The 14,938-nt window shown below is 46.8% G+C and overlaps 1 protein-coding gene across 1 annotated transcript in view; it reads right to left on the bottom strand.

Annotated features, from left to right (window-relative positions):
* Positions 1-14,938, bottom strand: part of RyR (Ryanodine receptor) — a 1,185,515-nt gene that overhangs the window by 939,632 nt on the left and 230,945 nt on the right. Inside the window, 4 exon segments of the mRNA XM_077638630.1 lie at positions 9,201-9,357; positions 11,020-11,094; positions 12,300-12,393; positions 13,293-13,398. Coding sequence (XP_077494756.1) covers positions 9,201-9,357; positions 11,020-11,094; positions 12,300-12,393; positions 13,293-13,398 — 432 coding nt within the window.

The raw sequence follows: 14,938 nt of genomic DNA, 5'->3' as shown, positions 1-14,938 counted from the left end.
ATGGGCACAAGCTAGCCCACAACTTAAAGAAGGTCGCGAGCAGGCATGGTGTGCGCTTGTTTTTTCAGCCCCAGAAAAGCTCGGAAGCCTTTGCTCTCGCATTGAAAGAGACCGAAAACAGAGGGTGTGGCACCAAACATGGGCGATCGTTCATGAAGTGCGCCGAAGTCCCCTCTCGTGCGGCCGCTCCTAAATAGGCCAATCTGGACACTGCGTTAACGAGCGAATCAGGGAACACGAAATAAACGTAGAGCAAGATAAAGCAGGCCCAAATATGCCTAAGCATATCAGGTCCTGCCGTCACGCTCTTGTTTGCTGTGGTTTTCTGGTGCGCGAATTGTATCAAAAAGCAAACACACAAAAGCCAGAGAATACATCGAAGCTTTTTTCATTGCAAAGAAAGGAAGCATGTGCATCAGTGACACGTCCATATCTTTGTACAAGGCAGAGAACAATTTTTTCACTCGTTCGCTATCATATCAACATTGAAGATGATAGCATTCCTTGCGTGTACGATGGTATATATTTGTCCGTGTTGCCTTCAAATAAATCAGCTGTGAGTGGCGCTCTGTCTTGTCCTTCTACCTTATGTTGTGTCTGTTTTCGCGCTTGTCTAACTGTACAAGAGCCAGTTTCGAGTCAGAAAAAAATTAACCACCTTGCGAAGGTCTTGCATTTCCCTTGCGATAACTTGTTTCCGTGACATCCGAAGACAGTCAACACCTTCGGAAAGGCATCTCTCCTTTTCTTTGGCAGGAGCCAGGTCTGAGACACCTCTGACAACCGCCAGTAGATCGTAGTTTTTCACTTCAGGCTCCAAGCCGTACTCGGGACCCTTGGACAGCAGGGAGTCGATATTCTCTGGTCCCGCTGCGCAGTCCATGTACGTCACAGGTCCTGGGATCGGTGTTCTTTTCTTTTTTCCAGGAAGCCATACGCGACATTGGTTCCTGTGGCATTCGATGAGACGGGCTGCCAGCCGACATGAGCCCTGAAAACGTCCCTCGTTGGCCCAAGCATCAGCGCTGTTAGCCGTCACAACACGGAGCCAGTCGCACAGGTTCCTCACCTGTTGCCAGCATTCCGACTTAAGAATACGGCAGACACTTCTCCAGTGGCCCGTGGATGGCTCCACCAAGCCAAAGAGCCCATTCACGTCATGTGGAGGTACGTCGTTTTGGACGCAGCACGTCAGGTAGCGCTCAATCAGGTAGTCAATGCAATAGCACTGACGCACGCATTGGCACGTCGGCACGGTTGACATAAAAAGAGTGACTTGAAGCTGGCCCTTCTACAGTCAGACAAGGAAGGCTGTTTTGTTCTGCGGCCTGTGGAGCGGTGCAGCGAAAAAGCTGCGGCAGCTATTGAAAAATATCTTGTAAGTGCTTCAAAAAAACCGACCAAGGTTAGGTCCACTGATGAGCAGCTCCTCGGAGACTCAATTTGGACCACCTGCTTAAATCTGTAAAGAAACTTTCGCAGAATTCGCTACAAGTTTTTTTATTAGCGAGGACACAGAAACCATCGGTATCGTAGAGGGCCATCGTTACAGAAGAGGGCTCGTGGCAAAAGGTGGTCGGACACTATATTCAACATCTCAAAAGCCTTATGCCAAAAGACTCTTTCGGGATTAGGAACTCTGCATCTCTCGTGCAGGAGCTACAGCAAGACCTACTAGGAGCAAACATGGCCTTCTGTGTGGACATCGAGGACGTTTACTACATCCCTCACGACGAAGTGTTTCATGCGGTGAGAGAAGTGATTGAAGAGTCTAGTGAATTGGCCTTTTGAACAAGACGTGGGTTCCAGAGCGAAAGTTTTTTGGAGCTCCTTGCAATGTACCTCTCCTTAACTCTTGTGGACTTTAACGACAAGTTTCATATTCGGAACAGTGGGATTTGCGTAGGAGATTGTGTAGCCCCAGTGCTCTGCAATATTTTCTTACCAAAGTCTGACCGCTCGGTTCTAAGTTTTTTGGATGACGGATGTGTTCTGCGAATTGTCAAATATGCTGATGACATTTTAGTGCTTTTAAACACCGGAAACAATGACTCCGATCCGATGACAATTGAACATGTTTTGAGTACCTGTAGGCTCTGCTCATCCCAACTGAAATTTACTCACAAATTAGCCGCTAACTCAATCCGTTTTTTAGACTTTTTTCATTTCATTTATTTTCTCCTTAAGGGCCCGAGGGCATTACATAAGGGGGGGGGGGGCGAATTAACATGATGTACAAAATCTTGAACGTGGAAAAATGTGAAGAGCAAAATACAAAATACAATGAAGGCAAGCAAAAACAAAAGCAAGGAAAAAATACAGTAAAAAATGCAGACATACATCTAAGTCAAATAACAGCAAACAAGCAAGCGCAAAAGAAAATTACACCAAGGCGCAGAAATGGAACCAAACTAAGTAACAAAAGAGTACAAAAGGGACAGTCTATTCAGGATGGCTGAAGATTTAGTTTATTGCGGAATTGTTTTCTGTCTGTGCATTCGGCTATGTTATCGGGTAAGGAATTCCATAAGACTATTGCATGGGGGAAAAAGGAGGTACTCATTGCAAGGGTACGGGTGGAAATTCGTGCTAGAGACTGGCTGTGGCTTAAACGGGAAGATCTTCTTAGTGGTGTTGTTAGTAGCTCATGTCTGGACCGTGGGTGATAATAGAATGTGTGAAGAAGGCACAAACGAGATATGATGCGGCGTGATGCGAGGGACGGCAAGTCGAGGTCTCTTTTCATTGAGGTGACGCTGGAATTTCTTGAATAGTTCGAGGTGATAAATCGTGCTGCGCGGTTTTGAATGGCTTCGAGATTAGCGGCGAGGTATGATTGTGACGTGTTCCAGATGGCTGATGCGTATTCAAGCTTTGGTCTGACGAATGTAAGATATGCTAGTTTTTTAATGTCTGAGGATGAGTCGGAGAGACTACGCCGCATGTAGCCGAGAACGCGTGAGGCTTCGGAGCAAATGGTTTCAATATGTGTAACCCATGATAGCGATGGTGTCATGTGCAGGCCAAGATATTTGTATGATGATGTGTAGGCAACGGGTGTAGAGTTGAGGTAGTAGGGTGTCTTAATCTGGTTGCGAAGGCGGGAAAATGTCATGACTTTACATTTGGTCGTGTTTAAAGGCATGAGCCATGTTTCACACCAAAGTGAGATAGCTTTTAGGTCTTGTTGGAGGGTGCACGTGTCGTCTTGGTTAGTTATGGCGCGGTATACGATGCAATCATCGGCGAACAACCTCAGTTTAGATTTGATGTTAGAGGGCAGATCATTGATGTAAATTAAGAACAGTAATGGGGACAACACGGCGCCCTGAGGAACACCGGATGTCACGCTCGAGAGAGGAGATGTGTAATTGTTAGCGCATGTGCACTGACACGTCCTTTCAAGTAGTGCTCTAACCATGATAACAGTTTTTGTGTTAAACCAAGGCCGGACAACTTTAGCAACATGTGATTATGAGGGACACGATCAAACGCCTTCGAAAAATCTAAAAAGATGGAATCGATCTGGTAATGGTCATCCATGTACTGCAATATATCATGGGTAAATTCGGCTAGTTGCGTTTCGCATGAATATAGTTTCCTGAAACCATGCTGTTGAGGATAGAAGAAGTTAATTGATTCAAGGTGTGCCATAAGGTTAGATGCTATAATGTGTTCAAAGAGTTTTGAAGGAATAGTAGTCAGGGATATTGGGCGATAGTTAAATGGGCTTGAACGGTCACCTGATTTAAAAACCGGTATTATTCGGGCTTTTTTCCAGTCGTCAGGTATGTTCCCAGAGTCCAGTGATTGGGAAAAGATTAGGCAGAGTATGCGGCTCGACAATGATGCAGTGTTTTTTAACAATTTGCTGTTGATTTCGTCGCAGCCACCTGATACTGACAGCGGAAGTGAGCTAATGAGGTTTGATATGCCCTGTGCATTAATTTCTATTTCTGTCATGGGGTGCGAACGAATGATAGGTGTGTGATTGACAGGGGTGATGTTAGCGGGCGTGAAAACAGAAACAAAGTAGTCGTTTAGTGCGGATGCGCATTTCTCAGGGTCAAGAGTGTCGCCACCGGGATCTGCGAATTCGATTTGGCTAGGACGGGATTTGTTCGATAGAAGACGCCAGAATTTGTTCGGGTTGGATCTCAGAATTAAAAGCAAGTCAGATGTTTGGAATTTCTTCTTAGCCTCAGTTAGCTCCTTTAGGTACTGTTTTACGCATAAGTGGTACTGGTTCCATTTTTCAGGATTGTTATTCTTCTTTGCAGTCCTGTAAAGTCGTTTTTTTCGATTTAGTAGTGATTTGAGGCGTTTGTTAAACCAGGGGTTGTTATTGTCAGATTTTACCAGAATTGTACGAATGTATTGGTTTTTTAAGTTGACTAATGTGTTCTTAAACAACTCCCAATTAGCATTTACCGTGCGAGATAAATAAGAACTGTGGAAAGTTTCCAAAAACTCATCAAGTCCGTGATTAATGCTTTCAAAGTTTGCTCTTTTGTAATCTGTGATTAGTTTTCTTGCGGGTGATCGTTTTTTGATAGCTAATGAAATGGTAATGTGAAGCAGGTTGTGATCGCTGATACCGGGCAGGAGATTTATACCTGTTACACTATCGGGGGATGACGTGAGCAGGAGGTCTAGAGTGTTATCGCATCTAGTAGGCCATGATACCATTTGCTGGAGGTAATGATCTAGCACTAGGTCGATAAATTGTCTGGAGTCGGCTGACGAACCATTTGAGGTAGACATGAGAGACCAATTGATATTAGGGTAATTGAAGTCGCCAAATAAAAAGATAGGTATGCCAGGAAATGTTTTTTCAATATCGGTTAGGGCCTGATCTAATAGATCACAGAAGGACGGGATGAAGTCAGGTGGCCGATAACATATGCCAAAGATCGCCTTGGGAGGCGCATTGCCGATACGTATCCATGTAAGTTCTAAGTTTCCGTCATGACGTATGAGTGAAGATGATAAACAATTTTTAACTGCCACGAGAACTCCCCCTCCCCTCCGATAGTTCCTATCTCGTCGGTATAATGTGTAATTTGTGTTATAAGAAAAAACTTCATTGTCACTAATGTTGTCGTTCAGCCAGGTTTCTGTTAAGAGTAGGATGTCAGCATCAATATCTTCAACGAAGCTGAGCAGCTGATTTCGCTTAGGTATGATGCTGCGTATGTTGGTGAATCCGATGTTAAGACTTGTGCATGACGGTGGTTGGTGCCGGGATGGGAATACGGTAAGCCGAACAGATCGTCAGTTATTGATATGCGGAGAAGTAGCGCTAGTAGAACTGCTTTCGGGAGTGATTGCAGTGATCTGGGTGATATCTATCACGCTGTTAGAAATGGAGTCGAAAGCGTAACATTTGTCACCAACGTGAAGCTTGTCGAATCGAAGTTTGAAGGGGCATTTCTGTGGTCGGATAAACTGCAATAATTTTGAACGTGCCATCCGCGTGGGAGCCGCAAAGTCTTCCCTGATTGCAATTTTGGTGCCTTTTAGTTTAGTTCCACATGCCAGGATGTTTTCCTTAGTTTTGAAATGAGTGAATTTAACTATTATCGGGCGATGCTTCGATTCCGAGAATTTACCTATGCGATGAGCACGCTCAATGGTTCTGGAATCAAGATGAAGATTCAGTTTGTCCGCACACAGTGTTATTATTCATTGTTCTGAATCTTGCCATGTCTCGTCTTTGGTGTCATTTAAGCCAAGGAAAATAAGATTATTTCTGCGTAGCCTGTTGCTTGCATCAGTGCTTGCTGCTTTAAGAACGGCAATATCTTTCTTGATCTGAGCGGTAGCGCTATGTTCAGAGGTAGGTGTTGGGGAATGTGTTGCTTCTAGTGCCGCAACGCGGTTTGTTACGGACACTAGTAATCCGTTGTGGGAGGATTGTGCGGTTTTAAGCTGCTGAATTTCATGCAGTATAGTTGACTGACTTTCTTGTAATTGTTTTATTGTTTCCATCAAAGATTCGAATTCGGCTGAACTGGGAGGGCCCGGATTAAGCTCGACATCACCAGAAATCAACAGCACCAGTTCAAGGAGTGCGGCGAGCATTTCTGCACCGCAACAAGCACGAGTAAACAACCTTCGCCACATCAAGCTGTCGGGGCACGACACCAAAATCAAGCAACGATTACTGCTGCGATATTCTTTAGAGAGGCTTAAATAACTAACCTGAAACGTGAGAAGGGCGTTCAACATTGTTCTTTGAGCGGTGTCGCGCCCCAACTGGCCCATGTCGGCGAGTGGCTTAAGTAGGGAGCGCCTGCCGAGTCCCGTGACCGATGACGTAATTGAAGATTGTTGCCAGGAGAAGTGGGATCCGAGCGCCAGATCGGGAATGCAGTGCCACGGCAAGAAGTCGGATGCCGTTCGGGGAATATGGTGCGCCGGTTCGGAAGCGGGAAAGAGGCATGCGGGCGTTGATAGGTTCCGGGAAGGGCATGCGCTGACAGGTAGCCAGCATGACAGCGTCTGAAACTTCATACTAACCTTTTCTGGAGAAGGCCATGTGTGCTGGATGTATTCACCAAGAACAAAAAAGGGCTGTTACCCTCTGACTCTAATCATTCTAAACTAGTCAAGAGAGGTATCGCCAGGACTTGTTTACAGAACGCTGTGAAAAAAAGTTGCTGTCACATCGTGTCAACCACTGTCAGAACGCAAGCCAAGAGCCTGTCTGATGCAGGTTTCCCAGCAGATGTGTTGAGAGCGCTCGCTGAATCCGTATCAAAGGAGATGAACGGCGAGGTCAAGAAGGGAAACAATGAAGACACTCATAAAAGAGAAAAATTTCAAGTCATGCCTTATTTCCAGAAAGTCGCGCACAACGTTAAGAAAGTCGCCGAGCGCCAAGGGGTTAATTTGGTTTTTTCTGCTCCCGTTAAAGGGGCTCTGAAACGCCTTTCGAGGAGAGCACATTAACTCACTTAATCAGTGCACTGTGTTGCCATGAAAACCAGAGTCAAATAATACTCTTCTACACGCAGCAGACGACCCACAATCACGCGTCAAAGTTTGCGAGCCCTTGCCGGTGACTTTTTCATGCTTGCACCCTCCTCCGTCCCCCGCATCTGCGTAGACAAGGTGAGAGGCGGCCATTGGTTAGATTCCGTGAGGAAAACTACGTCAGGAAAACTACCATGGCCGCGGCCAATAAGCCGCTTAGCTCCGGCGTGTCGGGAAGCTCCGCTCCCAGAGGGGGGTCGGAGAAGGAGCGCCTACCTTCCAGCGTGCAAAAAGTGTCGAGAGGAGAGGGAAAGGCGCGAAGAGGCTGAAATTCAAATTTTAACTACAGATAACTCAGCTTCTGCAAAGCGCATTTAAAAAATCCTTGCTGGACACTATTCGTGAAACGGCGTGCTTCAATATCCCAGGCATGCCGCAACTTTATTAGAGCCCCCTTCACAGCCCCTTTCAGCTTTCAGGTCTTTGTGCACGAATTATGCCTGGCGGAAATAAGAAGCGTTGCACGACCTATATACGCAAAGTGCCGGACCGAAGTGATTTATAAGATTCCCCTGGCCTGTGAAAAATTTTAGAGGTCAGACGGCATACAACATATTCAAGGCATACAACATGTTCAAGCAGGGAGATGCATGTATAAGTACCCCTTCGCTAACACTTCTGCAAAAAGAGCTGTCACTCCTGGGGGTTGATAATCTCTGCTGATTTCTAGCGTGCTTATGTTGCTGTTGTCACATTTATGTTTTGTTTTTGGTTTTTTGCACTTTGTAAACCTTTCCCTCATTGCCGACATCTATGTATTTATACTTGTGTGATCAGCAATAAACCCTCAGTTAGTCAGCGCCGTGTCGTTCGCTTTCTTGTCTTTTGTGCTCGTCCTTGTTCGCCCTGTTTCTTCAAGAAACAAGGTCAGACGGGTGATTGTGTGAACGAGACCATGCCAAGCACAGAACAAAAGCCGGCGGCCGGGGTTCGATTCCCTCCTAGACGCCAATTTTTTTTCTTCTTTTGACTGTGGTGCCTCATGGCGTTGTATGACCGATGACGTCACAGGGAACCAACTTCTGGCGACACATTTTGCGGACACTTCTGACGTCAACATGGCCATTTAATGCTTTCGGACCGTCTATCCTCGATGTGTATTGACAGCCAGTCAGGGATCTCCATTCCTGTGGCTTATCGTAGACATTACGTTTTCTTCTAGACTTCAGTTCGAAAAGCTTCCCCATAAACTGCGTTATCTGTTGTACAACATTTCTGAGCCAATATCGCGTTCGAAGGGCGAAGTTTAGCTTCTCTGGACATGGCTGCTGTAAATGCGATATCCGGATTATATGCTGGAGGCTATGTCAGGACAGCAGCTGGGGCATGTTGGCAATTCATTTGTGATGGAACAGCGGAAATCGACGGGACAGAACAGGAGGCAGGCGTTGACTTACAACTGCATCGCCTAAAAAGAATTGGCGGAAAGCTGGAGTGAATGTGGGATTTATACTGCCCCTGACAAACTGAAAAGCCTTTGCAGACGAGCGAATGATAGTCCGACGACAGAGAACAAGGGTACACGACAATGCACAAGAGCCCCGTTGTGGGATGCACCGAAGGCCTGGTGTAACCGTTGCCAGCAACTTGTGGGAAAGAGTGCATTAGGAAGACAGGCAGATGCATGAAAGAAAGACTGTTAGAACACAAAATGACTTTTAAGCAAGCATGCAGAAATCTAGGGATCCATTTTAGAGATCAGCCTTCAAAAACCTATGGGCCCGAACTCAGCAGATGCAAACTACTTGTGAAAGACTAAGATATGTTGCTCTGTAAAATCATCGAGTGCGCCATCCGTCGCGTTAACAAAGAAGGAACTTGGCATGTTAAACGGTGGCTCACCTCTATGATGGCAAAACTTCTTTTGTGATTTTAGAGTGCACGAGCGATATGGGCGTGACGCATGTGGTTGTGCAGATGGCATAAGGAGTCGCGCTTCTTCGAAAAAAAAAATTAGTTCAGCGCCTCTGTTTTGTCCTGCCCGGCCATTTTGCGCTGTTCCAGCACAAATAGAGACTACGGTTCAGCTCTCGATAGCCTTAACGGCAAAGGCAACCCTCCCAGAGCTTCGACGCTTTCCAGAATGGCGGCTCATCGACTGCGTGCTATTACGCAGTAATCGCGTCAAGTGCTCGCAATATCTAGGAAGCGTACTTCGTTACCTTGGTCTGCCTGAGGCAGAAGGCTGTGGCGGCGACGGTGGCCTTTTCGCGGGGCACCAAGCGGACCTCGCGGTTCTCGCCGAAGGCCAAGTACTGGCCCGTCGTGATGTGATGGATGCGAAGCGGGTAGCCCCAGTTGACGAAGCCGCCCGCCCACCTGTGAAGTGGCACACGCGCCGCCTCATATATAACGGCCTCTTTTCGCTAAGCAAGTAACTGACCGTGCAAAAAGGCGGCCGAAGCAGCAAAGGCACAGAGTAACGCTGTGTGAGTTCTCTTGTTTTCCTGTTCGTCGTGTTACCGTGGCTCCTAATCGCATCTGTTCGTGCAACCACGCTTGATCAAAAGCCGCCTGGGCGCTGTGTTTCCTCATTTGGCGTCTCAAAGCGACTCACACTATGGAGGGCTCCGTATAATTTCGACGACCTGGGGTTCTCTTAACGTGCACTGACGTCGCACAGTACACGGGCCTCTAGCATTTTGCCTCCATCGAAAAGCGACCGCCGCGGCCAGGATCGAACCCGCACATCTCACGTCAGCAGCCGAGCGCCATAACCACTGAGCCACCACAATGGCTTCTTTATGTTTTCTGATTACCGCAATCGCACTGAGCAGGCGTCTTCCCGCCGCCGCTTTCATTACGTTTCTCGCAGAAAATACATTCACTAAATTTATATTCTTTTCGTCTGTCACAATGACTGTGCACGTCACGGAAGGAAAAATCAGCTTGTGACAGCATGACGCTACTTTGCACCATTTGTTGGGCGAGTTGATGCTCACGATGATCCATAACAGCGCGACAGACGGGACAGAGAAGAGAGGACACAACACAGAGCGCTCTGTGTTGTGTCCTCTCTTCTCTGTCCCGTCTGTCGCGCTGTTATGGGCCACTTTGTAGCCATGGCCAAAGCACCACGCGTGGCGAGAACAGAGCCGTGCAAAAGCTCAGTTGGGTGTCGGAGCATATACACGTGCATACTCTGAACGAAGGAAGCTGTGAGCATATAACGAAACTGAGCAGGTTGGGCTTCATTCGCACAATGTTAACTGAACCTCAAGAGTTGTTCAACATGGTTAAGAGGTGTTACCACAACGAAAACCATACGGCGACAGATTTTAGCTCGTTCTACGTTAATGGCAGCTGTGAAAAGGGCATATACCCACTCGCAAAGATATCAAACTGGCGAACGTCGTCGTGAACAACGGCTACATACCACGAGGGCGTATAAATTTCTTGATTACGCCCGTAGTGAGAAAAGGTAGGGCGCTATAAATTGTTTTTCCCGTCTACTGTGATAGCAATAAATTATGCTTTCCAGCAGCTGAGGGAAAAATGTGAAATGCTCCGACTAGAAGCTTCCACAGGTGCCTTTGGTCGTCAGCTGCTTACAAAGCACGCCGAGCGCATTAGCTGTACAAACTACACCTGTACAAGTTTTACATGAGTGATACCTACGCATTCCGAGCGCCCACCATGCGCATCAATAAGCTGCGTGGGGGTGCAGCAGCCCCAAGGCGCGAGATATTACTGCAGGTTCATTAAGTCACGAAAAGAGCAAGTTTGCAAATGCGCAGAGTTGGCGCTGGATGGCGGCCGCACAGGCTCATTCAACGCACCCGTTAGATTAATCTTGGCGGCAGTCATTAGCCCTGGCCAATTATACACGTACGCTCTATTCAGGCATTACGCCGTTAGGCGTCAGCTCCTTCAGCAACGTTTAAAAACAAGCACTGCAGCCACAAGAGCTGTGCTGTAATTCACGGCGAGATGGCGCCGTGTGCAAGAGAACGGAGTGGATGCATGCAACGGCGTACTCACTTTGTGCGCACTAACTCGAGCCTCCATAGCGAACGAGCTTGATTCAGGACGGCGCCGCCTTCGTAAACGATAATGCTGCGAGAGAGAAAAGCACGGGCAGTTCTTTTCAAGGTTGGTTCTTTCTCATCTCTGCCATTAGTCAGCCGCCGCCTTCACTATTTGTTGAGGCGTAAAAATGGCCTGAAGTCACAAGTCGCAGCTACCAATTGCAGAAGGGAAAGATAGTGAAAGAAACAAAAAGTTACACGCAGTTGGCTTCTTGGCTTGTGCAAGAACTGCGAAATGCGCCATGTGAGTTCCTCTAGGACGGATATTAATTCGGCGAGTTGTTATGCCATTTTCAAGAACAGCGCGAAGTAGACAAGGACTGAAGGAAGACACACACAGGCAAGCGCTGACTAGCAGCTAAATGTTTACTGCTTGGAACGTGGAAGTAAGCAGATCAAGCTCCACTCAACAGTGGGGAAGCTTAGGGGTGATACTTGTCCATGCACACTAAAAAAGAACCAAAATAATACAGCAGCATTACAGCAGCAATTTCAATTCCTTGGCTGACAACAATGAGGAGGGACTGCTGGCACATGCCTCCTTTAACCGGGCCATTTGAGCGGCTTCCATAATTTCTTGAGTTAGCGTGTTTGGGTGCATACTCAACACTTCTGTTTGTTGGAAGTATGGCTGCAAGTTTTACTTTCACTATCTCGGCAGTGGATGCCGAGATGCCCTTTAACTTAGGCGCTTGTTTAGGCATCTCTAGAAGTTATTGAGGCCGCTCAAATGGCCCGTTTAAAGGAGGCATGTGCCAGCAGTCCCTCCTTAGCGTTGTCAGCTAAAGAATTGGAATTTCTTTCTGCAGGGGTAGCAGTGCTGCTGTACTATTCTGGTTCTTATTTCGTGTGCATGGACAAGTGTGTATCACCCCTATGCTTCCTCACTGTTGTCTGGAGCCTGATCTGTTTATTTCCACGTTACAAGCAATAAACCTTTAGTCGCAAGTCAGCGCCTGCCTGTGCGTGTCTTCCTTGAGTCCTTGTGTACTTCGCGCTGTTATTCTTGAAAATAAGTTCCTAAAAGAAACAAAAGCCAGTAAACTGATCACGCTCAAAGTTAAGGAGTTCAGCATAAATAAATAAACTTAGATTGAACTCAGCGTCGATAGTTGTAATAGGCAATCAGAAAGAGTTAAAAAACGAGGAATTAAAATGCGGCAGCGGCGGTATCCGCTCTGCAGTAACTCTGAGAAGACAGGCCTCGAATAGCCTCAGCCGTAGTGGACATACTTCTGGCCGGTCTCCTCGCTCCAGTTCGGGGGAATGGTGAGACACTCATCGCCACCGTGGAAGAACCTGAGCACTTCGCCACCAAACACGTAGCCTGCGGAGGAAGAGGCACCGCAGTCACAGACAGTTGGCTGGACACTGCAGCGCTGGCAGGCGAAGAGAGGACGTGTGTCTTGTCCTCGCTTCGTCCGTCGTCTGCCAGCGCTAGTGTTCAGAGACACGCCGCGAGTATTTAGACAAAGGCCCCTTGGTAATTATTTCTCGGCACAAAGGTAAACAACTTTTGAAATTGGCCTCAATAAGCAAGCGGTTGCAGTGCCCGCTATAGAACTCGCAAAGCTGTGTGTCGCTTTTTTATTGTGAGAGCATCTAGGTTGTCGTGTCACAAAAAAATTTCTGGAGTCTCCATCACGAAATTCTCCCATTTGTTCTGCCGTCATCGGCACTACTGAACTTAAAAGACTGAGGACTAAAATGTTCGAGTACATTCCATCGGATTATTCCTTGATCCTTCCTGACTATTCCCAGATCATTCACTGATCCACCCGCTGATTCCCCCTATTTTATCATAGCCAACCCACTAATGAACCTAAATCCATATTCAGAGGCCAACTTACTTCCAAAATGTAGGTTGTGATTTTTTTTTTTGGGGGGGGGGGGGCGGTAGAACTTTCAATTGCTATCGCAATTTCTTCTTTAAGGCTGCAGCTTGTCAGTTCTTAGGCGCTTCTAAAGAACCCTGATTGGAGTATGCGGCAAGAAAAATAGCCTCGAGTGACGTCGCTTTTTAATACCAGCGGAACACTGCAGTTGCGCTGAATGCGGTGACAGCAAAGAAAGGTTGAGTACATTGTTGCCGTCTGACCGGAAAATTAGCCGCCCACTATGCGCATCCTTGGAGTTTGAACTGGATTGTATTTTACAAGGCGCAAGTCGCCTTTTTGGAGCACACTTTAAATGAACGCCGTAAATTGTTCTTCCCAATGCACTCACCCACGTTCTTGGTCCTGCTCGTGCCCGTCCCGAATGGCGCCACTGACCAGTGGGTGAGGTGGAAGCTGGCGTTCACTATTGTGTCCTCCCCTTCCTTGGCCGTGTGCTGCGGGGAGGCACAAGCGTCGGCTGCAGAGTTCGCCAACGCAGCAGGCGTCGTCAAACTGCCATCTTAAAGCCTTCTTTGCCTTTATGCCCACTTTGGCTGAATGCTTGTTTCCTTCGCTGATCACAAATGCGCAGTAGCCGCTTCTGACGCTGTGCCATGAATTCTGTCCAGTCGGTCGTATGCAAAGTATGGAGTTCACATATGTGCACGCAATAAATGTGCTGATATCTGGAAAACCTTGTTTAGAACTTGAGAAAAGTGCAAGTCTGAGTTGGTTGCCAAGTCATGTTGTACCTGTGTCCCTTGCATGACCTTGTTACGCTTGCAATAAGCCCCTCTCCAAAACCATCTTTTGATACATGTCAGGCCAGGCATGATAATGAGTGCAGTCAGTTTCTTTAGCAAGCATGAGCACATTAAAGGGAAACCGGGGGCAGACAGTATGGGTAGGGAGGGTACCGTGTTCTAATAGCACCACTCGCACTGAAAACGAAGCGAGAAAGGATAAAAAACCGAAATACAGGCGCAGCCCCCACCGGCCGGTCGGAGCACAAAATTATTGAACCGCAGAGGCCAGTCTACTTCAACCCTTTTCGGTGAGGAGGACATTGCGAGTTCGAATCGTCTGGCAGGAAGATTTGTAGACGCAATCTTCTCGGCGCAATTTTCACGCGCGTTTTGCTATCTGATAAACGTCAGCAGAGCCAGAAAGAGCCATAGGCATGTGACTGGGAACAATAACTGTACGAGGTTTTTATCTGAGCCCTTTAAAGTGGCTAAAATTGGGTGAAGGTTTTATATAACTACTTATTAAGACAAGAATAACTGAAAATAAATATAACTGAAAAGAATTACAAAGAAGAATAACTGATGAAAGGGCCTACAGTAACAGAAAATTTCAGCAAGCAAACGGACATGGAGCCGCATTCGTGTTCTGGACGTTTAGTGAACATCACTTCTCGAAAATATTTTGTTCTCCAGTTTCTCTGCACTATTCGATTTGAAACCTTCGTGCTTCCACTGTTTAGCTGGTTAGCCCATTCCATTTTTTTTCTGTCCCCAAGAGAAGAGCTCAATTTTTGTCTCTTCCTAAGGGTTGACGAAGTGGAGATTATGTCGGAATCCCATCTGGCCGTGGGGATACATTTACATTTCACAAACAGAAATATGACAGAAATACGAGAATGTGACGCGCAAGTAGTCCTTGTACCTGCCAAAAAAATACGACAACAGCTGATGCATGTTAAAGACTAGTTGCCGGAAGAAAACTTCCCAGGAGTTAACCTGATAAATTGGGCTAGTTGGTGCGTATTCATGGTTAACGAGCGCAAAAAAAGTCGAAAGCGCAGAGAAGAAGACAACACGTCACCATCGCTCGCGTCGTGTCGTCGTCTTTTCCATTCATTGTTTATTTCATTCATTCGTTTTTTTTATTGCAGAATTTCTTTCAAAATACAAACAGCTGCTGGACCCATAGCCATTGGCCAGTAAAGGGTCCAGTGATGAAATTCGATACAAATACTAACACAGCAGAGGA

This window comes from Amblyomma americanum, chromosome 9 (genome assembly GCF_052857255.1).
Source record: "Amblyomma americanum isolate KBUSLIRL-KWMA chromosome 9, ASM5285725v1, whole genome shotgun sequence".
Lineage (NCBI taxonomy): Eukaryota > Metazoa > Arthropoda > Arachnida > Ixodida > Ixodidae > Amblyomma > Amblyomma americanum.
Note: the sequence above shows the minus strand (reverse complement) of the source record. Positions and strands in the feature narration are given on the sequence as shown.